At 41.0% G+C, this 26,533-nt stretch overlaps 2 protein-coding genes across 4 annotated transcripts in view; one reads left to right on the forward strand and one right to left on the reverse strand.

The window, feature by feature from the left end:
- Nucleotides 1–20,718, forward strand: part of Plpp1 (phospholipid phosphatase 1) — a 59,360-nt gene extending 38,642 nt beyond the window's left edge. For 2 of the 3 annotated variants that reach the window (XM_027401454.2, XM_027401456.2), the window contains exons 3-6: nucleotides 7,725–8,005; nucleotides 11,281–11,338; nucleotides 19,296–19,472; nucleotides 20,256–20,718. In XM_027401454.2, the coding sequence (XP_027257255.1) occupies nucleotides 7,725–8,005; nucleotides 11,281–11,338; nucleotides 19,296–19,472; nucleotides 20,256–20,387 (648 nt within the window). In that variant the 3' untranslated portion in view covers nucleotides 20,388–20,718. Of the gene's footprint in view, nucleotides 1–1,953; nucleotides 2,106–7,724; nucleotides 8,006–11,280; nucleotides 11,339–19,295; nucleotides 19,473–20,255 lie in introns of all 3 variants that reach the window. The other variant, XM_027401455.2, reaches the window with a different exon arrangement.
- Nucleotides 20,601–26,533, reverse strand: part of Mtrex (Mtr4 exosome RNA helicase) — a 57,940-nt gene continuing 52,007 nt past the window's right edge. The window contains exons 26-27 of the mRNA XM_027401453.2: nucleotides 22,737–22,841; nucleotides 20,601–20,823 (exon numbers count right to left, since the gene is read on the reverse strand). Coding sequence (XP_027257254.1) covers nucleotides 20,771–20,823; nucleotides 22,737–22,841 — 158 coding nt within the window. The 3' untranslated portion in view covers nucleotides 20,601–20,770. The remainder of the gene's footprint in view (nucleotides 20,824–22,736; nucleotides 22,842–26,533) is intronic.

The raw sequence follows: 26,533 nt of genomic DNA on the forward strand, positions 1-26,533 counted from the left end.
ACCTGGCATCACTGAGAATTCCTTATACAGCATATTTACTATTTACCCAATTACATATGCATTTTAAGGTGGATACTTATCATACATGTATGTAAATTTTTCTTCCATCTTAAGGAACATAAACTTTTTTTTTCCTTCTGTAAATTTAGGAGTAATTTAATGTGATTTTTGTGGTCAAATGAGAAAAAACTTAGTATTTAAGGGGTGTGCTTATTAATCTTTTTCAGAATATTTGAGGCTATTAATATGAATATTTCCTTAGATCAAAAACACAAAAGCTTAAGAGTTTTGCATACTAATGATCTATATTTAATTTCTATACTAAATACCTTACTACAGAAAGAAGCAATGCTGATTGAAGAAAATGCAACCAATTAAAAATGTGCTATGTAGACAGTAAAAGTTTCCAGTATTTTGTACAGAGTTCTTATGAATAAAAGGAAGCATAGTTGCAATAATCCTTGGTAAATGTGAAATGAATGAATGTCTGTGTGAAATGAATGTCTGTTTCAGCCTATAGGACAGGCAGCAGTGGCAGCTCAGCCCAGCCCTGTGTAGTTAGCACTCATTATATGTTGGTAAGTGTGGAGTTTGTGTAAATCTCCTGAAGTTGTGCTACAGCCATAGCATGTGTGTCAAAAGCAGGGCATTTCACCTTATTACCCTGGTTGCAAGCATGTTGTGAATTGGGAGGAATTGGATTCAATGAGAGGCATGGAGTGAGAGGGTAGATAAGCAAAGTCAGCTCTAGTGTAGCTTGTTTTTAAGGATAGCATTTGTCAGAAGCAATGCTGTGGGAATCTTGTCCAATTTTAAGGGTTTTTAAAGAGGTGGCAAAGTGATTCATGTAAAGTAATGTACTTTGGCTATTCAGTGTCTAAATGAAAATGGAAGATAGTAGAGGAGCTAGCAATAAAAGAAACATGACAGTATCTGCTCGCTTTGACCCTTGTAGGTTGGACAGAGTTGATACTATGATGCACAGAGCAGCAGGTGCTTGGTTGTCATTCAGTCTTAGGACTGTAGTGGATGAATGAGGACTTCAGATGACCATCAGGACTTGGTGCCTCATGGAGAAGAAGCATTTGAACTTGCTTTGGATAGGCTAGCTTAGTGGGCAAGACATAGCTTGAAGAGTGGAACACCTAAGGGAGAGCCTTCCTTCTTGGATCAGTCTTGAAGTGGACTTGTTGAGGGTTTCTGCAGAACTACATATCTCTTTACAGAACTATAAGCTGTAACTAATGAATAGGCCATATTTAATGACATGAAGAACTGAATTATTTACATTAATTATTTACTAAATTTACACTTAGGCAAAACTTAAACGTTTTAAGAGGTGAGTGTGAGGCATAATCTCTACAGAAAACTGTAACGATAAAGCAGGTGTGTGTTAGGTGGTTTTATGGTTGACACCATTGTCTGTAGTTGCTTCTACTTCAGGGTCCATTCTAAGGCAGCTCTAAATATTCTCTGTATAACAAAGAAACAAATGAATAGTTAATTTAGACACTGTCCTAATCTAGTTGTGACTTTGGTCTGTCTAAATGTGTAGTGAAAAAGGACATAATGGGGAATGTTAAAATGTTTTCCTTTTACAAACAATATCTATGACAGATAGTTTGAGAGTGTTCTGGAGACTTCGTTGATTAAAGACAAGAACACAAGAAGAGATTTCCCCAGGGTTTATTGTATTTGGGCAGAAACAAGGTTGGATGATGCCCTGTGTTAAAGTGGCTGGCAGAACTTTAAAGCTTTGTTTCCTGTAGAAAAAGCACACTTACCCTCGTGGCAAGCCTTCTAACTTCTGCTGCATGCGTTCTGCATTTCCTTTTTACATGTGCTCTTACTTACTTTCATGGCAAATGCATTTTTAAAGTCTCTGGGATGGTTGTTGCCATTGATCAGTTTTGATAATTTTTAATGATTTTTTATTTATTCCCTTTTTGCTAGCTGGATTGCCTTTTGCAATTCTTACTTCAAGGCATACCCCCTTCCAACGAGGAGTGTTCTGTAATGATGAGTCCATCAAGTACCCTTACAGAGAAGACACCATTCCTTATGCGTTATTAGGTGGAATAATCATTCCATTCAGTATTCTCGTTGTAAGTTAAACCTGCTTTTCCAAGTTTATAACTTTTGAGCACGTGGCTTACTCTTGTGATGGTTTGTTAATGATTACATGTATATCCCCTCAGGATTTTTTTTAACTTTAGTGGAAGGCTTATTTTATGGAGCTATTTTTTAAAAATGAGGTCAAAAGAGTAAAAAAAAATATGTAATTGGAGCCTAACTCGGTATATGTAGATTTTGTGCTAATTTTTTATGTTACTGTAATTGTTATAGTTCTGATTTGCTACTGTTTCAGTAGTTATGTGACTAATTGTTGAATGTTATAGCATTGTGTTTCTCACATTGTTATTGCATTGGATATCGTAACTGTGAATATCTTGTTCTTTAGTACTGAGTTCTAGACAAGAAAAATTGCTAACTGACGTTAAAACTTCATTCAACTCATTTCTCTTTTTTAGAAGAATTTTAAATTCTTCCATAAACAGTGAGAAAAAGTTTCAGTTCTATGATTAGCAGTGATCATGGAAGTTTTACCAACACCAGTAAACTGACAGTTGAGCCACGTGGTAGCTATTGTTGACCAGTCTGTCAGTGGGATGCTTAGGGAGTGTGGCTCTAGGTAGAGTTCAGTGTTAGGCTATTTTTATGGCCTTTACATCCAGAAATTGTATTAAGTAAACATTTCTGTGCTTAAAAAAGCCTTATGACTTTAAGCAACAATATTTATGTAAACATTTTAAGGAAAAAAGTGTGATCCCAAGAGAAAAAAACAAGACAACAACATGTACCTTGTCAACTTTTGGAGTTAATGTTAAATTAACATTTAATTAATTTGGAAATACCATTAAAATCAGCACAGTATCTGATTAGTATCTGTATTAGTATTAGTATCTGATGAAAATTAATTAATTCATACTCTGTGGTAGACAACTAATGAAAATAAACCTTCTACTGTATGAGTGTTTATTTTGTAAAACTGAGATGCCAGAAGAAAAGATGCTGCTTTGTCAGTCCTAGCATTTTCTAGTGGCTGTCCTGGAGCCTGGCATGTCCTAGCCTCTTACATGAAACTTGTTAGGATCTGGTGGAGGGATTGTACTGTAACCCACATGATTGTCCTACAATCTGGCAAAGGTTGAAGAAATCAGGGATTTCTTTAGTTTGGCCAGATCTCTACACTTAGTTTTTACTAGTAAAGGGGAACAAGGCTGTGATGGTTTATAGGAGGAAGTCATCTGTTTAGAGATAGGGTCTCACTGTGTTTTCCAGCATGGGAACCAGCTCATGTGCTCAGGCACTCCTTCTCTCAGCCTCAAAAAAAAAAAAAAAAAAAAAAAAGAGTCTTCCCTGAGCATGATGGTGCATGCCTATAATCCCAGCACTCAAAGTTCAAGACCAGCTTAGACTACTTAATAAAATTCAATCTCATAAAAACAAACATGCACATACAAGGGGAGGATGGTTCCTGTGTTAGGGGTTAAAATAATCAAAATATATTGTATTTGAATGAAAAGAATGAAATAAAAGGACATGACTGCTTCTAAAGAGTTGAGGTTTTTATTATAAATACAAGGGAGAGAGCAGGCAGGCATCTGGAATGGTAGTGATTGAACCAGGCCATGAGAGGGGAAAGAGTGAGTGGGAGAGGGATAGAGGAAGAAAGAGGAACCTGGAACTAAGAGGCCAGGATGGAGCCAGGAGCCAAGGAAACCAAGAGTCCAGCTAGATCACATAGAGAAGAGAAGCTGGACTGGAGAGTTTAGAGTATGTGGCAGGATGTCAGACATCATGTCTCTGTAACAGGTGCTGGCGATGCTGAGGCTAGTGGACAGTGTCCACTTGGGTGTGTTAAATAGGTACCTCAGTTAGCCATTTATCCTACATAATTAGTCATTTAGTAAAAGTACAATAAAAATACACCCAAGCCCAAACCAAACAGTAAAAACAAAAATAGGGCTTTCAAAACAAACAATAGACATTTTGAACTTAAACTAAGTGATTTAAGAAGAGGTCTTACAGTTGTAAATAGCAGCTGATGTCAGACTAGATTCATATATTCACATTTAAAGTGAATGCTGTTCTTTCAGTTGTGCTCTGTCAGTTTAAAGGTCACAGATGACACTGTAGGACCCGCTAAGTGGAGGTCAGTGGCAGAGCAGGTGCCTCTCTGTGCAGTGAGGATGTACCTCCAGGCCTAACACAACAGTCTAAAATGGGAATAACGCTTTATTAACTTGGAGCTGTAAAAACAGTGTTTTGGCCTGAAGAGAAGGCTCAGGGGTTGGTACTCTTCCAGAGTATCCAATTCAGTTCCCAGCACTCATGCTGAGTGGCCTACAACCACTTGTAACTTCAGCCCAGAGAATCTGACACCCTCTTCTGGGCTGTGTGGGCACCTGCACAAGTGTGACATACACACAGAGGCACATATTCAGATAAATAAAAACTTAGCCACTTTCAGCACAGTCTTTCAGATGCTATCTTTACATTTAGTAAAATGACAAGGGAATTAATGTGAATCAAGATCCTCAAAGTTCACATTACTTTTTTTTTTCCTTTTGATTTTTCAAAACAAGAGTTTCGCTGTGTAGCTCTGTCAAGACCAGGCTGGCCTTAAACTCAACTAGATCTACCTGCCTCTGTCTCCTGAGTGCTGGGATTAAAGGCGTGCACCACTATCACCAAGCCACATTACTTTTTTAAAGGTGCTATGAAACTACTGTTTAATGGACAGGCAAGATGGCTCAGCAAGTAAAAGTGCTTGCTGCCAAAGAGGGCCGGAGTTCAATCCCTGGGACTGACATGGCAAAAAGAGAGAACTGACTCCTGCAGTTGTTCTTTGACCTCTGCTTGCATTTCTATAAACACACACACACACACACACACACACACACACACACATACACACACACACACACACACACACACACGTGTTTATGTGCATCCCTTCCCCAAATAAATATATGTAAAGCAAAAATACTACCAGTTCCTATTTTCAAATTAGTATCAGCAGAAAACTGCTTCGGGCAGCAGCTTCATGTACTAATTTAAAATAATTCTGATTTACTTACTCAGTTTTCTTTCCAGGCACTTCTTAATCAGAGTTGTATAAATTTGTATAAATTGACTTACTTGTTAGAAAGAAAATTGTGTGTGTGGGGGGAATTATTTTTAAAAAGTCATTGATTCAGACTTTGTGCCAGGCCTTTGGCGTGACTTACAGATGATGTGTAATCACACTGGTGGTCAGTTGGAGACAGCCAAAACACAAGAGGGAGGGCTTCAGTCAGAGGAAACGGCCAGTGAGAAGTTATAGTAGATGGGGTTGGTAAACATCTCTTCAGCCCAATAATTCCTTTATTGGATATTCAGAAAGAATAAGGAGTATATAAAGGAATGGAAGCTAGGAGAGCTGTCTGGGAGGGCTGGGAGATGTGGAGTGCAGCAGCAATTTCAAACTTCTTTTGGGCTAGTAGGCCCTGAATGAAAGAAAGAACACTATAAGGATGCTGTGTAGACAGGGACATAAAGGAGCTGATAAGAGAAAGCCATGAGGTTCAAAGGGATGAGCCAGAGACTTAGAAAATTGTTACCTTTATAAGGATTCTGCTTCACTCCCTGCAACATTCTCTTCAGTGTATTAATAATTTATTGTATCCTTACTGTCTTAAATAAATGAAACAGGAGGAGTACTTTGAGTTGTAGGATTTATTAGGCCACAGATGGCTTAGGTGTAGACCTGACCAAAGATTAAGAACAAGGTATAATGGATTAAAGGTCAGGACAATGTATCAAAATGAGTTGAAAAATGGCTGTTGTTTGCAGATCAAATAGAGAAAACTTAATTTAGAACTTCTTTTGGCTGTTTCTGTCAGGAGGAGAGCATGTAACTTTAAAAAACTGATGTCTGTGAACAAAGCACTTGTTAGCGTTAGAGTCTCCCCCATCCCAGTGCAAGTGTTAGATTATGCTACTTATATAGGTCAGCTGGTACTCTGCCCCATGCTCTGCACACCAGAGAGCTGCTTTCCTTCCATCAGCGGCAGGAGCAGGGTTTGAAGTGCCTACAGCTGGTGCTGAGTGTGACTAGGGAGCTGTGCACCTGATTCTGGAACACAATTCTGCAACAGCTGAGGCGTGGAGGGCCCCACTGCTAAGCTGTGGTGATTAATGCACTTGGTGTGTTTCCCACCACAAAAAGATCAACTCCATAATGTGCTACAGAAACCTTTTCTCACTAGAAGCCCATTGGGAATGACTAAAATCCTCTTAATGACCCAAAGAGGCAATATGTTCCTTAAAACAAGGCCATTGAACATTGGTAAGGGTAACCCCTTAGCACAAAAGTGCAGGTGCGATGACCCCAGAAGTTGTTTTCTTCTCCTATGAGCCAGTCTCAGAAAGAGGGTTTTATAAATTCATTAACAGCTAGACTATGTTTTGTGAGGTATGTGTTGAAGGGGTTTTGGCTTTTACCCCGGGCAGTACCTTCGGTTAAAGTTTATTGACACCTCCTGTTTAGGCTCCTGTGTCAAATTTAGCTTTCTACACAAAAGTTAAGAAACCACCCCAGCTTTACAAAGTTCATAGTCTAATTGGCAAGACTCTGACTCGGGGATTCTAGGAGCTATCAAGCCAAATGAAAGAATTGCTAGCAAAGGATTCTTGAGATTCCACTAAAAGGCAGCCATTTTTTATTTCACCTATGGCAAGACTGGCTCTGCATACCCTAATTGGACGTGTTTGACTGCTTTCTAAAACTGCTTCTGTAAGTTTAAGGTGAGGTAGAGAAGGCAAGTGGGTATCTCAAAGGGAACCTGGTTACCCAGCCCTCCACCTCCCTGTCACCCTCAAGTTAGCAAGCTTACTATTCCCTAAGTGTCTGTAGATTGCAGGGCCAGAGAATGCATCCTCTAGTCTTACTGGAACAGCAAATCCTAGTAGTCCATTTTGTAACTGGATCTCTCAGGATACAGTGGTGAACCTGGGAAGTTGTTCTGCCCTAAACTCATTTCACTGGTGTGCTCACCACACACAGACTGACCATGACAGCAGTCCACAGTGTGTTCGTGGGAAGACTTTAACTCCATTTTGTAAAGTGGTGAGAAATAAGGGAGGGAATCACATGAAAACACCCTGGGGAAGGAGGAGTCCCACGTATTTGTTTGGTCTCTTAGTAGGACTCTTTGAAGGAGTCTGTTTTCTTTGAGCCTTGGCAGACCTTCGAGACCGTGGGGCCAAAGTACTCTTTTTAGTATGATGGATGACTGACTCAAAGGGATTTGGAGAGAAATGGAGACTGGTAGATTTTAAACATGGTTATATGAGGAAGATTTTCATTTGAGTGAGCCACAACTGTCTTTTGGGATCTGTCACTGCAACTATGGAGCTCAGTTTATCTGAATACAAGAAAAGGGCAAGGACTGTTACTTCATATAGACTGAACACTGCTTTTGGCTCAGCAGTGGCTTTGTCAGGAGTGCCTGCAGTCAACCTGGTGCTTTTGGTGATTTAGAATCAGATGTCCTAAATTGATTGTTTTAAAAGGGGAATTAGAACAAAGATCATATGCAACTTAGCACTTGCTTTTCTTTTTGTTTGTTTAAAGTTGCCTGTTTATTGTTTTATCATCCTGTTTTTCTCTTTTTCAGATGATTGCTGGAGAGAGTCTGTCTGTTCACTTTGGCACCTTGCAGTCAAATTCCTTTGTTGGCAATCACTATATAGCCACTATTTACAAAGCCATTGGAGCCTTCTTGTTTGGAGCTGCAGCTAGCCAGTCCCTAACTGACATTGCCAAGTACTCTGTAGGCAGACTTCGTCCTCACTTCTTGTCTGTTTGTGACCCAGATTGGTCAAAAATCAACTGCAGTGATGGCTATATTGAGAACTACATATGTAGAGGGAATGCAGCAAAAGTCAGGGAAGGCAGGTGAGTGCTGACCTCTAACACTTGTGTTACTTTGAGTATTATCCATTGGCTACAAGGTTTTGATGACCGAAAGAGGAGCTGACTGCCATTTTGGTAAGAGAAGCTAGGGCAATTGTGGAGTGAGTGAAATCGTGAACCACAAAGGAATAAGTGGAATCGTGAACCACCCTTAACCCCAATTCTCCATCCTTATTTACTGTTTAGGCTATGGTGTTTTTTTTTTTTTCTTCATTTACTGAAACTTTTTATTATGATGTATGAGGCTGTAAAATGAACCTGGATCACTTACTTCATGGTCAGTAAACTTTTTCTTAAGATGCTGGTTCAAAGGCTGGAGAGGTGGCTCGGTGGCCAAACATTTCTTCATTTACAGTAGGGTTATGTCTTGATAGAGTCATTGTAAGCTGAAAATGTCATAAGTAAAAAATGTATTCATTATACCTACGCAACCTAAATATCTGTCACACAGTGACTGACACGTTAGACTCAGTAGCGTTGGCTTTCCTTGTTGGTCATGTGGCTGACTGGTAGTTGTGGCTAACTACCAGTGCCTAGATTCAGAGTTCTGTACTCTGTATTGTATATTGGAAATATTTAAAGTACAAGTTTCTACTCAATGAGTGCTAACTTTCATACTGTAGTGAAGTGAAACGAAGTTGTAAGTTAACAGTCTGTATTCACTAGCTGAACTACCTTTAAAATAGCTTTACCAGCATATAGTTTGTATACATGAATCTGTCCTAAATCAAGGTTTTAAATATTTCCATTGCATTAGGTTTTTGTCTGAGCCTGTGGTAGCCCTTGTGTCAACTTTCTGCCCTTACAGTTTCATATTTTCTGGGATGTTGTATGGGAGATCATTCAGTGAGGACTCCACTATATCTTGCCTTCACTTTTTAACATGTTGGTTTCATGGTTCGTCCATGTTGTTCTGGGAGATTTTTACAGATTGCTGATTCAGTCATTTGAAAGTTGATTGACATTTAGGTTGTTTCTAATTTGGGGCTATAAAAATAAAGCTTCAGCTGGGCATAGTGGCCCATACCTTTAATCCCAGCTCTTGGGAGGTAGGAGCGGGTAGATCTCTGTGAGTTGAGACCAGGCTAGTGTACATAGTGAGGTCCAGGCCAGCCAGGACTACACAGTGAGGCCCTGTCTCAAAAAATGAAATAAACTGGGCGGTGATGATGCACGCCTTTAATCCCAGCACTCAGAGGCAGAGGCAGGCGGATTTCTATGAGTTCGAGGCCGGCCTGGTGTACAGAGTGGGTTCCAAGACAGGCTCCAAAATTATACAGAGAAACTCTGTCTCGAAAAACCAAATAAACAAACAAACAAACAAACAAACAAATAAATAAATAAATAAAGGAAGCAAAGTAAAAGCTGCTGTCAACATTTGTGTGCATGTAATATACCTTTTATTTTACTTGAATAAATACCTAGTAGTAGAAATGCTGGGCATACAGCATGCAGTATGTATGTTGTCACAGTTCCAGGAGGCTACCAAGTGTCACAGTGGTTGTGGCATTTTGCATCCTTCCCAGGAATGTGTGAGAGTCCTGGTTACTTTGAGTCCTTGATGTTATTTGTCATTAGTCTTTCTTGTTTTGGTCATCCTGCAGGTTTTCTGTATTTCAGTGGTTTTCATTTGTATTTTGTCCCTAAGTAGTGTTGCTGGGTATCTTCATGTGGCTTTTGTCCTTTCTGTCCTGTCATCTGGGAAATCTCTGCTCAGCTCTCGTTCTTATTAAAAAAAAAAAAAGTGTCCCTTGTTCTGCATTGTGAGTTATTCTAATAAATGCCTTATTGGAGACATGTTCTGACATAGTTTCTCCAAATCTGTTGCTTGTTTTTTTTCTTCTTCTTACTGATACTCTTTGAATTATAGAAACATAGACTTTTAAGAGTTTGTGTGTGTCTGTTTGTGTGGTTGCTTGTGGAGCTCAGAGGTCGGCATTGTGTGTCTTCAATTATGCCCTACCTTATCTTTTGAGCCAGTGTCTCTGGAGTGTGCTGAGCTGATCCCACGAGCCTTGCTTGCAGTGAGCCCCAGTGATCCTCTGGATCCTCAGGTCCACATGCTTGAGTGGCAAGCACTGTTCTGTCTGAGCCATGTCCCTTAAGTTCCCTTGAAACCTCATGGATTGTTTGCACTATAGTTTGTGGTTTGGGGATTCTAATGAAGCTATCCCTCCTGTGCTTTATAAATCTATAGCTTTTATAGTAGGCCCAGCATTTGAATTTATTTTTATGTACAATGTAAGAAAAGAGTATTTATTTTTCCCAAAGACTACGCAGTTTCCAGAATTATCGACAAATCCATCTTTGTGGGGAGGGGATCGAGACAGGGGTTCTCTGTGTAGCTCTGGCTGTTCTGGGACGGATCTGTAGACCATGCTGGCCTTAAACTCAGAGATTCACCTGCCTCTGCCTCCTGTGTGCTGGGATTAAAAGTGTACTGCCGGCAAAATCCATGTTTTTTTTTTTTAATTTTATTAGCACTTTTGTTGAAAATAAAGTGATTCTGTAAATGTGGGTCTGCTGCTAGGTGCTCTGTTTCAGTCATCAGTGTGCCTTTCTCTGTCAGGGTTATACTGCATCCTTATAGTAAAGATCATCTTTACTGTGTTCATCATCTTAAAGCTTTTCTTGCCTGTTGTAGGTCTTTTGTGTCTCGTTTGCTAGAATTTTCATTGAGATTGCTTCAGATCTTCACATTTTTGGTGGCTTATAATCTTTTTAGAAATATTTTTAAATTTATTTTTATCTTCTGACTATGAGTGTTTTGCCTACATGTATGTATGCACACCATCTCGGGCCTGGGGTCTACAGAGGCTGGAGGAGGGTGTCAGATCACTTGGAACTGGAGTTACAGCCAGTTGTGAGCTTTCATGTGGGTGCTGGGACTCGAACCTGGGTCAACTGAAAGAGCAGCAAGTGCTCTTAAACTCTGAGCCATCTCTCAGGCCCTATGGCTTTTGATCTTTAACATGGGGTCACCTAACTCAGGATGGTGTGGCTCTGTTTACTGAAGTGTTCTTTAGTTTCCAGTGATTATTTCCTTTTCCATCTCTTATCACTTGTGATATCTGGAGCCAAGGAGATGTCACAATCAAGAACAGTCTAGGACTGGGGTGTGGCTCAGGGGTCAAACTCTAGCCAAGCATGCACAGGCACTGGCTTGATGACAAGCACCAAACAGAAAAGGAGAACAAAGGAGGGGAAGGCCTCAGCTTCTAGGAAATAAAATTAACGTGTCTCTTCTTCTCTCCTAGGTTGTCCTTCTACTCTGGCCACTCTTCGTTTTCTATGTACTGCATGATGTTTACAGCAGTAAGTACTTCATGTCTGCAGGTGGCAGGGGCAGCTGCTGCACATAGGTGTCTTCCTGTGTGGCATGTAGCAAAAGAAAACCAGCAGGAAGCTTGCTCCTTCCCTGTGTGCCAACACTTTTGGGGTACAAGCTTCTGTACTCTTTGGGCAGGAGACCCACTCTGACCCATGAGAAATGTGAGGAGTGGAAGTGAAGGCAGAGTCTTGGCACTGTCTTAAGTCCAGTTATGAGCCTGTGGGTCAGCAGTACACTCCAAGTTATGGAGGAAATGGACACTCACTCACACAGCTCACTAGACCAGAGATGAATATGTAAGACAGGGAGTTAGTACACATTCTAGAAATCTTTAAACATCGGTATGTATGTATATCTATATATCTCTATGTATATGTACACATATATATGCTTATGTGTACGCACGTGTGCGCGCGCGCGCGCGCACGCACACACACACATATTGTTTTCTTTGAGACATGGTTTCTTTGTATAGTCTTGGCTCTCCTAGAACTAGCTCTGTAGATCAGGCTGTCCTCAAACTCAGTTTTTATAACATTCTTTCTGTACTTACATAATTACATATGTCACTTATGGTGTGTTTCCAGTATTTGGAGGGAAAACTTTGCCCCCACAGATCCCCAAAGCTAGAATTAGCTTTTGGAGCCTATCCTGGCACTCCCTCTGGAGACCAGGCTGGCCTCGAACTCACAGAGATCCATCTTCATCTGCCTCCCGAGTGCTGGGATTAAAGGCATGCGCCACCAATGCCCGGCCTTTTCTTTTTTCTTTTCTTTTTTTTTTTTAAAGCTTTTAGTATGTGTGTGTGCGTGCTGTGGAGGCCAGAGGACAGCTTTTTACATGCTTGTTTCCTCCATGTGTGTCCTTGGGATTGAGTTTAGGTCAGCAGGCTTGGTGCCAGGCACCTTCATCTGCTGAGCTCTCTCGATGGTCCTGTGCTAATTTTCTTTGTAAGTAAATTTTTATATAGTTGTAATGCATGTAAATTTGCAGTTCCTGTTTCTCCCTTAGTATGACCATATATTAATTATTAAAAGAGTATTTAAAGGTTAGATAAAAAAAATCCATTATATGGTTGGGCACAGTCGCAGAGGTCTAGTATAATCTAGCTCATGGGAGGAATGTGAGTTCTGGGCCAGCTTTAGCTATGTAAGGTAATCTATGAAGTAAATGTTGAGAGGACTTATAAAAATTAATTTGGTATCAGAGTTTATAACCAACTTTAAGTTTCTTATTTGAAAAAAAACTATAAAAAATTGCAGATGTTACAAAACACTCAAGTCCACAACTTCAAGCCATTCATTAGGTAACTTTTGGATTCAACATTCTGAAAATCACAAGGCTTTCCTCTACCAACTCAGCAGAGTCAGAGCTTCCTGTTGAGACACACACTCAAATCTTTCTGTAGCTATGCCATGGAGGGGTGACTCATTCCAGGGTAGTGAACACCACACAGCACTCCATCACTCTGTTTATCTTAAGATGAACCCTTGTTCCAAAGGAACCAAAGGTGTGTTGTTTTCTAACTAGGATACTGAGGAAAGCTGGGCTGGTCAGAGCCAGGTATACCCACTTGGAGGACTTTATCCAAAGCACAAGGTTGTGGGCTCCACTGATTGGCTTTTGAAGTGTTCAGCCAGATCTACTTGGGTGTGTGATTTGTTTTCACTACTTGAGTGTTACTGTCTGTGTCCTTGAAAGGAATCTAGGTTTCTGTTTTGGTTGCTATCAATGATTTGTATTTTACACTTAAAAACAAAACAGAACAACCTCTAGTAATTTCCATATAGAAAAAAAAATGTGGAGTGACTGCTACTCTAGATGGGCTATGGTTTGTGAGCTTTGCAGAATCTCTTGACAATAGACGGCCCTTGTTTTCTTTGATTAACTGAAACCTTGGAGGTCACAGATGGAATTTTTCTAGAGAGGGCCTCAGTGGAGGGAGGCTCAGCTTGTCCTATGGGTATGTGGAGCCCTTGAGAGGGCAACATGATCTGTTCATAACATGGTAACTCAGTCAGTGTGAACCATTTAGATGTAAGGTGACAGGAGCCTGGGGAAGGTGGCTCAATCAGTGAAGTGCCTGCCTGCCAGGATGACTACCTTAGTTCCAATCCCAACACCTAGGTAAAAGGCTGGGCATGGGTGTGGTGGCACGTGCCTGTAATGACAATGCTGGGGAGGCAGACAGGACAGTCTCTGGAGATCTCTGGTTAGCAGTCTAGCTGAACTGGTGAGCTCCAGGGTCAGTGAGAACCCTGGCTCAAAAAATAAGGCTGGAAAGAAGGCTCAGCTGTTACTGAGTGTTCTTCCAGAGGACACAGGTTTTAATTCCCAGCACCTATGTGGTGGCTCCAAACTGTAACTCTAGTCCCAGGAGATTCAACACCCCATTTGGGGTTCCATAGGTACCAGGCATGCAGACACACATGCAGGCAAAACACCCATACACAAAACAGGCAAGTGGAAAGCATCAGAGGAAAATACCCAACATAGCTGGCTTCAATATGGCAGGTACCCAAATTCTTAAACTCACATATGTGCACTTAACCTGTAAATATACACAAAGAGAAAAGTCTAGATAGGTGTGTTCAAGGCATTGCTGGAGAAAAGTAATCATATGCTGTTTCACTGACTTGACACAGTAGAAACATTTACTTGATTGCCATGTAGGCTTACTTAGCTTTGACTTCAGCCCTGAACAAACAAGTGTCTCCTGGCTTTCCTATTTATATATAACACAACCTCCCCTCTCCCACATTCCTGAGGTGGTGACTCATCTTGTTTCTCTGGGCATCTTGGCACTATAGGTCAGTCCCAGGTTTGGGTGGAGATACAGTCATTTAAAGTCTGTAGATTCTCGACACTTACAAATTAACTGCTAGTTAAAAATTTCTCCTAAAGCCTGTCCTTTGACTATTGTTGTGCCCTGGCGGGCAGCCCAGACCTGAACCAAGTGCCAAGGAGGCAGCACCAGTGCCAGAGCTGGAGGGGCACCAAGCAGGCCTGCTTTGCACTTGCTGTGACTCCCCTTGAATCTGGTTGGCTACCAAAAATGACAAATTTGTGTGATTGTCAGAGTAGCCATGGGAGAGGACAGCGAGAAATGTATCAGGTTTCCCGTGGATCCGTCCTATTGGGATTTATTTACATGATGGCCCATAACAAAGTCTGTCACACCTTCTTTCCTGCCAGCCTCACCCCTCAGGTATAGACACTGCCTGTTTAAACCTTCACACCACTCCTTCCTTGAAATTTGTCTTCATTGAGCCCTGACCCTGTACCACTCAGCTTTGTTTCTTGAAGTTGTTTTTACACTATGGAGAAGCACTGAGCAGGGGATAGATTCATGGCTCAAGGGCAGTCAATTAAAATCTCCAGGAATGGTAGAGATGCCCAGAGAAGTCTGAACTAATACCTGTTTACACTTTTCTCTTGGGCAGACTTTTTCAAATGTAGGTGCATCAATCAATATAGCTTGTTAGGAAAGTATTTGTGTTGAATATGCTGTTAGTGTTGTTCCAGGCTTGGGGATGTCTTTGTAAAAGGTCAAACAAATATTAAGACTTTAAAAAAAATTTATTTTTCCATTCTAAAAATAGCTCTCCCCTTTTATGGTGTTAGGGATCAAAGCCAGCCCCCACTGCATATACATATTAGTCAAGCTATACATCCTTAGCCCCCAAATAACTGACCCTTGACTCCAGTTTACAATGGGAAGTGGGGGAACCTGTGAGTCAGTAACACTGCTAACAAGCTCAGGCTTTGGGCAAAAAAGAAATAAACCAGCTGTAAAAGTGTTTTTGCTTAACAGTTTATTTCCAGCTGAGCGTTGGTGGCGCACGCCTTTAATCCCAGCACTCAGGAAGCAGAGGCAGGCGGATCTCTGAGTTTGAGGCCAGCCTGGTCTCCAGAGTGTGCCAGAATAGGCTCCAAAGCTACATAGAGAAACCCTGTCTCATAAAACCAAAACCCAAAAAACAATAAAAAAAAAACAAAAACAAAAAAAACCCCCGAAACCCTGTCCCCCCAAAACAACCCCCCCCAACAGTCTATTTCCAGGTGAGATTATTATGTCATCTAATGGAGATTATTAAATCATTTCATGGAAACTAAATATAGTTTCAGAGCTTGTACCTCAGACTGGCCTATACTCTAGCTTAGGATAGGTGATTGGGGTGTGGTAATCTGTTTATTACCATAAATCACAGAGTTCAGGAGCAGCATGGTCAGGTTCTGGTGAGGACCCTCCTCCTGGCTGCACACTACTGACTTTTGCTGTAGTCTTACACAGTGCAAGTGATACTGGAGCTTTTGGGTCCCATCCAAGAGCATTGCCTCCATGACATAATTAGCCTGCCAAAGGCTTATCACCTTTTTGGATGTTAGGATCCGAGGGCACATTCCTTGGTAATACAGACATGGGGAAAATACCCAAATTGCCTTGAATGTTTAAAAAGTCTAAAGCTCCAGTGTTGTACTGTTAGCATGAGTCTGGAAGGCCTCTGCACTTTTGCCTGTGGGGGGACTGGCCAGCTTATCCCACCATCTTCTCTAGGCATAACCACTGGTTGATCAAGGCCTCTCCTAAGGAATAAGAAGCCACCTATATAAAAAACCTGTGATGTCACAGATAAGAAGCTTGTATTTCTTAAAATGTCTGCAGAGAGCTTGTCACCCTCCTTTCCCCCAACTTGACAGACACTTGGCCCTGCAGTGAACAGGAAGGTTCACCAGGATTTTCTTGAATCCTACCTCAAGAGTGGCTTGATAGCACAGAATTGCTGTCTTGGACACGAACCCACGCCTGGAACATTTTCACAGGACTATCAGCCATGCAGTGTTTCTAGAGGATTCTGGTTGATTACTAAGGCCAATTTTTTTTTTCTGCCTGGCTTTTAAAACTTGGCTTGGGTTTACTTACTGGTGCTACTTGACTTGCTAGGATCTTACCTTAAGTCACTGAAGAAGTGGTTTCACTTACTAGAGCAGTAGTTATCAACCTGTGGGTCACAACCCCTTTTGGGGGTCGAATGACCCTTTCACAGGAGTCGCCTAAGACTACCAGAAAATGTGATATTTACACTATGATTCATAATAGCAAAACTACGTTTATGAATGTAGTAGTAATGAAAAACTTATGGTTGGGGTCAGCACAACATGAGGAATATTAAAGGGTTGCAGCATTAGGAAGGTGGAGAACCACTGAACTAGAGTGATGGGGAAGGAAAGAAAAATGTCTCACAGTAGTTTCCCTGTGAAACTTACAGCTTGGGTGGCATCTATTATCATAGCCTTCTGTGGTTTGTATATAGATGAACATTCAGGGAGGGAGGAATGTGCAATGTGGTGAAGTGTTTGTTTTTGGCCTCCATTTTGAACCATCTCCTGGAAATCCATATCTCATCGGAGTTCTAGAATATTCTTGTGAGAACAGGGATGACAGAGAGCCATCTGGGTCTGGTGTTCCTTTTAGCATCATTACTGTTACTACTATTAAAGTTAATGATGTAGAACAACCAAGACACCTCTCTCCGAGAAGTGATTTCTGGTCCAGTCAATGTTTTGTCAATGGGGGAAACACCCATGTAGGTAGACTTGTGAGAAAAGAAAGCTGCCTAGTTGGAGAATGTTTCGGTGTGTGCTGCAACTTACTTCACTACTGACACAAAGGAGTAAAATTCTGCAAAAATACTTACCATACCTACAGGCTTCTTTCTCTGCAAGGAATATATTGCAAAAGGGATTTTGGAGCTAGGAATGTTCTTTCCAGTCCCATCTCTTGGGTCTCCCTTATATCAAGATACACAAAAATGGATCTTCCCAACTCCATATAGAGGTGTTCTGTGCTCATCCTCCCAGCAGAGATAGATGAAGTTCTTCCTAAAATACCTTTATTTGCAAGTATTTGTAATTCTTAGATATGTTTGCCTGAAAAGGAAAAACTTGCTGTTGACAGTTGGGAGTTTTGTTCCCAGTACCCAGAACATGGCTTAGATGTAGTTTAGAAACTTTCTCTTTAAAATGAACTTTGTAATTAAGGTGGAAATAATGATGATTGAGATGAGACTCTTAAAAAAACAAGAGGAGTGTGCTCTATAGAGCCAGTAGTACTTAACTGGTATGGCATTTTATAACTATGTTTATACCATGCACTTACTATGCAAATCATTTTGAGAACAATATTTAATCCTGTCATAAATTACTGAACAGATTATTTTTATGTAAATGTCTGTGTGAAGGTGGAGGCTGGAGGACAACCTCAGGTGTCCTTTGAGCCAGGATCTCTCATGGCCAGGAGTCCATCTTAAGGTAGACTGGCTGTCCAAGGACCCTCCTCTGCTGCCTCTGCATCCCTAGCACCGAGATTACAAATGCAAACCATTGTACATGGATTTTCTATGTGGGTGCTAGGGGACCCAACTGTGCTGTTAATGCTTCCAAAGCAAGCCTTGAACAAACTGTCTTAGGGTTACTGTTGCTATGTGGAAACACCTTGGCCACAGCAACTTGGGGAGGAAAGAGTTTATATGAATTACTCTTTCACATCACAGTTCATCAAAAGACACCAGAACAGGATCTGATGTACAGAGCATAGAGGGGTGCTACTTACTTGCTTGTCCCTCTTGGCTTGCACAGCCTCTTTTCTTACAGAACCCAGGACCACCAGCCCGGGGATGATACCACTAGGCTGGGCCCTCCCTCATCAATCAGTCATTAAGAGGATACCCTACAGGCTAGCCTACAGCCTGATCTTATGGAGGTTTGTCTCAATTGAGGTTCCTCCTCTGTAATGACTGACTCTGGCTTGTGTTAAGTTGATATAAACTAGCCAGCACACTGAGCTGAGCTATCCCCTCTTAGCCTGAAGATTTTATTTTTTGTTTTTTTGAGACAGGGTCTTTCTGTGTAGCTTTGTCTTTTCTGGAACTTTGTGGACCAAGCTGGCCTGATCTTCCTGTTTCTGTTTCCCAGTGCTGGGATTAAAGGCATGCACAACCACAGCCCAACGCTTGCAGAGTTTTTTTTTTTTAATATTCAAAAATTACCTTTATTTTTAGGCATGTGTGTAGTAGGGGTGATGGTGGCACACAGGGTCTTGTATCCCAGATGGCCTGGAACTTTCCATCTTCCTGAACGCAAGGATTACAGGAGTGCACTATTACTACCTAAAACTAACTGACTAAAAGCCATAGTTTTTGTTTTTAAAACAATAGTAGATTCACTGAATATTTCCTTCTACATCAAAAAATTTCAGGTATTTATGTGCCAGAAACATGGGAAATGTAGTCAGGTATAGAAGAGGGTAACAGGCTAGGGAAGAACACATTTCTTTGCTGGTCCTAACTACATTATAACCCACACTACTTACTTGGGCAGGTTATTACATTTACTTCTGTAGGTCATTTATTTCGTCTTATTTGGAATTGTGTGAGGATAGCAGAACTCTTGGGTAAACTGGTGAGCTACGCAAACAGTCCTTAGATATGCTGAGCAGGAAACAGCAGTTTGGCCTAGAGTAAGGACAAATTCTTGTCTGATTTCTAACAGTTTATCCCAAGACTAGGAACAAATGACAACACTATACACTACCAGCATTTTAACTTAAACTACAAGGGGAGGAAGAACTACCTACCTTGAAATCCTGTCTCGGGTCACAGTAAAGTCCTGTTTCACACTTTGAAGGGCTTGGGATAGCTAAGTAGGTAATAAATCCTTCTAAATACAAGTTCTGGGGCAATGTTTGTGGCAGTGTGCATGTGTGTGTGTCTCTGTGCACGCATGAGTGCTTTAAAGTAGTAATTTAGACAATGTTTGCCTAAGGTTCTATTTCATATGTAAATATTTGGATAATCTACATGCCAATATTTTAGAGGTGTGATACTCAAGTTTTCAGCTAGCCTGTTAAATGAACTGTTCCCTCTCCCTCTTTTCTGTTAGCTTTATCTTCAAGCCAGGATGAAGGGAGACTGGGCAAGACTCTTACGCCCCACACTGCAATTTGGTCTTGTTGCTTTATCCATATATGTGGGCCTTTCTCGAATTTCTGATTACAAGCATCACTGGAGTGACGTGTTGGCTGGATTCATTCAAGGAGCTGTGGTTGCAATATTAGTTGTAAGTATACAGAACAAACAGCAGCCTGCATGCTGACACTACTAAACATTTTGAAAAATCCCCAGTGAGAAACCTGACAAGGTAGAAAATGTGGCTTAATAATTCCAAGTAAAAATGACATTTTCTGTTTGTTTCACTTTTTTTTTTTTTTTTTTTTGAGGCAGGGTTCCTCTACATAGTCCTGGCTGTCCTGGAACTCACTCTGTAGTCCTGGATGGTTTTGAACTCACAGAGATCCACCTGCCTTTGCCTCCAGAGTGTTGGGATTAAAAGTGTGTTATAACACGCCTGGTAAAGAATCCCAGTGTTAATAAAATCTTTTGCGGGGGGAAAAAAAAAAATCTTTTGCAGGATAGGTCAGACAGGTAAAAATTAGGTTACTTCTTTGTAAATGTTGTAAAATCCCTAGTGTTTCTATTGTTAAAGCCTATGGTTATAGGAAACAAGTTTCTTTTTTGAATGATTTGAAAACTAATTCACTTAATGAGTTATTTTTTTAAGTGTTGGCTGAATGAAACTATTTACTAAAGGCATACTAAAAAGCAACTACATTTGGAAGAATTTTCTTCAAATTTTTTTTTGAGACAGTAGCTCACTGTGTAGCTCTGGCAGGCCTGAAACTTCAGAGGCATACCTGCTTCTCCAGTGCTGCGATTAAAGGCATACACCACTACCACCAGTGTAGCCAATTATTTTATATTTCTAATTGCTTCCTGAAATTTTGTATATGATTTTTAAGCTTATGTAAATTATACCATTAAATATTCTGTCCTGTCTATATAGGCTGTATATGTATCGGATTTCTTCAAGACCAGACATTCTTCTTACAAAGAAAGAAAAGAGGATGACTCACACACCACTCTACATGAAACCACTGCCACTGCACACACGTATTCAAGCAACCACCAGCCTTGAAGGGGGTGAGGGAACTGGCCAGCTTTCTAAAGGAAACCATTGGAAGCAGAAAGCAGGAGGATGCATATTACTTTCTGGTGTATAGGCCATTACAGGACTGCTGCTATACCTCTTGGATACACCCACTTTACCTGTGTATATAGTTACATTTAACACAATGAGTATCTAATAGTTCAATTAAAAAAAAAAATTCAAGCCTTCCACTAAAAACACTGCCCCACCTGTACATTTTTTTAATTGAAAGATGCTATGTACAAATGCGTATGTTACATGCCTTCTTAGAATGATATCTGATTTAAATATAATAAAATGCTTGGAACAACTCTCTTGAGATGGGAGAACCACTTGAATACTTGTAAGCATTTGTAGTCAACTGTTGAACTCTATAAGTAGAGGCTGGCAGCAAATACAATATCCCTCTTGATTTTGGTGATTCCTAAGGGAAAAGAAAATAATGCTTAAACTTTCAAGACCATAAAGCATAACCTTCCTTGTACTAGGGTTTTACAGCTCAGTACTGACTAAATGGGTAATAAAACAACCTGGAATATAAAAAAGCTGTTAGCTTAAAGACTTCAGAGTCAAGCAAAAGAAAACAAGGCTACAGTCCACAACCCCAGAGAAGCTAGGTCAAAAGGGAGACCCTAAGAGGGATATGCATGGATGACCCCAGGAAAGGAAAACAACTGTTTTCTCCTGCGTAAATGGGGGAATAGGGCAGTAGGGGGATGTAGGACAGGAAATAAGAGGGATCAAGTTGGAGGAGAGATGGAGGGGGAGACCAATTGAAAGAAATATCTTGATAGAAGGAGCCATTATAGGGTTAGGGAGAAACCTGGTACTAGAAAAATTCTCAGGAATCCACAACGATGACCCCAGCTAAGACTCTTAGTAGTGGAGAGGGCACCTGAACAGACCTTCCCCTTACCACCCTAATTGTCATCATAGAACCTAAATCCAGTAACTGATAGAAGCAGATACTGAGATCCACAGCCAAGCACTGGGCTGAGCTCCTGGAGTTCAGCTGAAAAGAGGGGGGGTTAAGAGCATGATGGGGAAAACCACAGCTGACTCCAACTAGTGGGAGTTCACAGACTATGGACTGACATCTGGGGAACCTGCATGGGACCAAACTAGACCCTCTGAATGTGGGTGACAGTTATGTGGCTTCATCTTTTGGGGTTGGGGAGCACTGGCAGGTGCATGAACTGGCTTTTTGAAGCCCATTCCCTATGGTGGGATACTTGCTTAACCTTGATACAGTGGGGAGGGGCTTTGGTCCTGTCTTAACTTAGTATGCCAGACTTTGTTGACTCCCCAAAGAAGGCCTTATCTGATCTGAGGAGTGGTTGAGGGGGTGAGAAGGGGAAGGAGGGGGAATTGGGGTTGGTATGTAACATTAAAAAAAAAAAAAAAAAAAAAAAAAAAAAAAGACTTAGAGTCACCTGAAGAACTTCAGGGACAGTCCTTGCTCTTTTGATTGGCAACTACACTGAACATGGTGTTCGTGAGTGACTAAGGCTATTAAAAATGATTCTAGAAAAGGACTAAAGATATCAAAAGTAGATGATCCAGATCAAGTAGTTATCTTTCTATCAGAAGACCTGGTAACTTTCGTAATAAAACAGGACAAGTACCTATATTTTTAAACTCTTTATACCGGCTGCCTCTATCAAACAGTCTAGTTACTCAGTGTGGAATGTAGGGTGGTACAATACGTAAGTTAGAAATCACTAGCATGGACTGACTTTATAGCCTGTCTTGTCTTGGCCAAGATACAGGTGGACATGACATAGCATGCTTCCCAATTCCTCACCCCCCCAAGTTGACAGTCTAGCCATCCTTCCCTATCTGGTCCACCTATATCCTCCTTGCTACTCTACAGACTTGGCCTTTTCATTTCCTGCCATTCCCTACTTGTACCCACTCTGCTCCAAGAACACTAGCCTCCTGCTGTTGCTCAAATAATAAGGCCTTAAATGTCAACTCTGTGGAGGTTTTTAGGCTGTCTTTTTCTCTATTTTATTCTTGCAGACTTAATGACCATTCACTCATTTATCATCCTCAAACTACAAGATCTATTAATTGCACTTTTATGTTCACTCTTACAGTTCTTAAAACAATGCTAGACACATAGTATTTAATAAATATGTGTAAATGGGAATCTCTGTGTATAAAACAAAATCGCCAAAATGTCCCATTAAAAAAAAAAAAAAAAAACTTTAAAAGTATTACATGATCTTCTATGACAGTCTGGCCAAGATACCTCAAAATGTCCTTCTAAGTTGTATCAAAGGCCCAAATCTCAAGATTTGCTTATCAAAAAAGGCTTATAAACTAGGTACTGACCTTCAGCAAATTTGTTCTCCAGTTCTGTGTTTCCGATGGCTTTTGCTGCTTGACACATCTGTCGAAGCAGTTCTTCCAGGCGCCTCATACAACGAATTATGCTGCCTGGACAGAAAAGGAATCAATGAGTTACTTACTTGTGAATACAACCAGGAATAGTAAAACGCTTGATAGGATGCAAAGCAGAACATGACTGGCTGTCTATTGCAAAAAAGGTTTAACTAATCACCTTTGATTAATGGTAGTTTTAAAAAAAAAAAAGTCTAAGGATGCCTTGGCATGTTTTTAGAGGTGGGTAAACCAAGTGCCCTGGTTGTAAAGAGAGAACAACTTGAGGAAGATTGGCAAGCATAATCAGGAAGACTCTGTCAGGAGGCAAATCTATGGAGACAGTGCACAAATGCCTAACAAAAAAACACTTCCCAGGACCCTGGGTGAACCCTACTTAGGATTCTGAATATCCTCCACATGCACTACCTGTAGAGAGAACAGGTTTGGCATGTTTCCTCAATGCTTTCTTTACAGTGTGTTCTTAAAAGGAGTAGAGAGGAAACAAGCCTTTCCCTATGGACTGCAAGTTCAGGACAAGTATCTATCAAAGCTGAAGCTGTAGACAGTGCTACTGTTAGACTTGTATAGGGAGAGACCTGGCCTTTCTCCATCTGACCAGACATTACAGTGAGATCTGGGAACTTCACTGCAATGTCTGGACTACAATAGGAGCACCATTCATCTTAAGTGCAAGCTGTAAGAAAGGTGGCCACACTGACTCCTTGTAACACTGAACAGTTCATTATTATGAAACTGACAAATGTTAATCTTGCTCAACAATAAACCATCTTCTTACTGCTTACACCTTCCACATTATGTTTCAGTGTGTCCATGTGGGATAAACAACTGAGATACAACTCAAAGCAGAATAAAAACAGGGAAGCTAGGTGTGGCAGTGTACAGCTTTAGTCCCTCCCAGCACTCAAGGAGCTCTATGATTAGGCCAGCCTAGTCTACATAACAAGTGCCATGCAAGTGAGACCCTGTCTCCAAACAGTTCAAACCCCAGGATCTTCCACTAGAGCTCTATTACTCAGCTGCATCTAAGTTCCAATAATTGTCATTTAAATTGAGGATTTGTCTCACTTGAAAGAAGAAAACTACAGTCATCTCTAATACATAATTGAGAATGATCACTAAATGAGTCAAAAGCAAAAAGTAGTCAACTCAATGGATTACTCACTGCTGTGATACAAGGCTTGGCTAAGTAAGAAAGGAAAGACTTATTTTGGTTTATGGCTTAGCATTCCACCATGGATAAGTTGCACTGGGTATGGCAGAGAGAGCATGTGCCATGTCATGACTTTGACCTGGGAACGTGACATCATAGGCATCATAGGAATGAAGAAGACAAACTGAAGAAACACACAGAATAGTTGGGGTTGGGTGGGCTGTGCTCTGATAGAGGGCACTCCTATGTAGTCTGGAAACTGGGCGTGTTTATTATGTAGAGTACATGGAGGCTGGCAGTCTAGGGGAGCAGCATCAAGTTGAAGTCACCTGGGAGGAGGAAGCAGTATGCTAGTTTTTTCTGTTTTGTTTTTTTGTCGTCATCCCCTCACAACACAAACATTGGTCAATCTGTAAAGACATGTACCTGAACCAGAGGAAGGCTTTGCCATTTCCATGAATCTGAGGCATTGGGATCCTTAGCATGGCTGTGCCATGTCAGCAATACAGATTCACTCAGGGCAGGAAGCCCACTCCCCACAAGCATGTTCCTATCTATGTGGATCTGGGTGGCAGGAGAGTGGGCAAGGAGAAGGGCTAGAATGAATCCTAACACCCTCTGCTCCCACAAGGCCTACAATGTCATAAAATGTAACAGCATCTGGGGGACAAATACATAAGACTTTACAGTATATTTCACATTCAAGCCATAAAAATGCCAGAATAGGCTAATTCATAAACATAGATATTAAAAACTAGATCAGAGCGATAACTTGAGTCCCACATGAATGCACATCTTTCAATAATCCCAAAAGCTTCCTTACATGTTGGAGGAGTAAAGCACTGCTTAGAAGACAGGATAAAATTAGGTTTCATATGTTTGAGGAAAGTTGGTGCTGCCCAACATTTCCTGGACACTTAGGCTGTGCAGGCCTGGGCTCTGTGTTTTGTGAAGTGTTCATTAGGGCTTCACAATTACATGAGGCAAGCACTATTGCTCCCCCTAGTCTGCATGAGGTAAAGAAGAAAGTTCAGAACTCATATATACCAACTGACCAAGGTCAGAGATAGAATTCAGTCTTGGCTCACTGGGAAAAAAGCACTCATGCCTGCCACCCAAGCTTGGAAATCCAAATTTGATCCATGGAAGCAACAGTGGAATAAAAACACTGAGTACTAAAAATTTCCTTTGACCTCTATGTGCACACCATAGCACATACAATGTATTTAGGAGAAAAAAAGAATTCACCCCGATTAATACATATAGCATTATTTATCTGGGATTTCTAAAATAACTTAAAAAGTTTTCCTAGAAGCAGTCAATGCTGGTAACACAAACAAACCACTTCCCAAGACTTACATTAGTGTTTTTTAAGAAGCAGTTAGAAAAAAAAGTCAAAGTTTCTTCATTCTGCATGCTTCATAGTCCTTAATAGCAACAGTAAATTCACTGAAACAGCAGCGCCAGAATTCTACAACTATGAAGGACACTGGCAGAGGGAAGCTATTCTTTCCTAGAGATGTGACTGAGGGTAAAGAAGACTTCATAAATACAAAGAAAGCATGGGACCTTACTCTCATTAAATGCCCTAAGCTGTAAGATATACATTTGCTAGTCTCAAAATGAGGCTACCCTCCTCAAGAAAATAGGTATAACCCACAATTTTTCCAGGATCATTAACTCAGAATGGGTAGGTAATAAGCTCAGAAGTTTGTTTTTAGCCAGTTACATTGGTAGTAGACGTTATAGGCAAGAAACATAAGCAGTAAGGCTGATGGTTTAGCAGTTAAGAACACTGGCTGTTCTTCCAGAGGACTCGGGTTCAATTCCCAGCTCCTACATGGCAGCTCACAGCCCTCTGTACCTCCCAATTTTGTTTGGGGGGGGTTTGGTGCCCTCTTCTGGCTTGCTCAGGTACTGCTAACACAGGGTGCCTGTACATACATAAAAGGAAAAACAAATTTAAAAAATAAAGAAAACGTAAGCAGGTTTATCTACTAAGACAGCAGTAGAAAGGATATGATTTAGGAGGATGACAAAGATTTAAAGATGACCCTGGGAGTCAGACAACAGAGAAGGTGAATTGAAGAGGAAGAGTAAAGGCACATGCAGGTAAGTTTCTGCTGGCTTTCAGCTCTCCTGAAAAGAACTGGTAGAAAGCTGGGCTGTGGCTAGCTGGAGTTGAGATAGACGCAGGAGGAAAACAATGGATGTTAGCAATTGTCTCTTAAGGGAATTTTAAAGGAAGCCCAGAGAGACTTTCTACTCAGCAGATTTCCTGAGGTAGATGGATGTGGGAGCACATTCCAGTCCTGCTGCCTAAAGTCCGAGAACAGCAGCCAACCAAAGGATACTAACAAGTTGTGGGAAAGCTTAAGTGAAGTAAGTGTGTACACACACACACAGTGAATGCTCAGTACTGATAGTTTACTGCTGTCCCTAGGAAGGTCTGACATCATTCTCAGATTATACAACATAGCTGGGCAGGAGAGATGGCTCATTGGTTAAGAGCACACCCTGACCCAAGTGGGATCCCCAGCACCCACACAACCACTTGTAATTCCAGTTCCAGGGG

Source organism: Cricetulus griseus, chromosome 2 (genome assembly GCF_003668045.3).
Source record: "Cricetulus griseus strain 17A/GY chromosome 2, alternate assembly CriGri-PICRH-1.0, whole genome shotgun sequence".
NCBI lineage: Eukaryota > Metazoa > Chordata > Mammalia > Rodentia > Cricetidae > Cricetulus > Cricetulus griseus.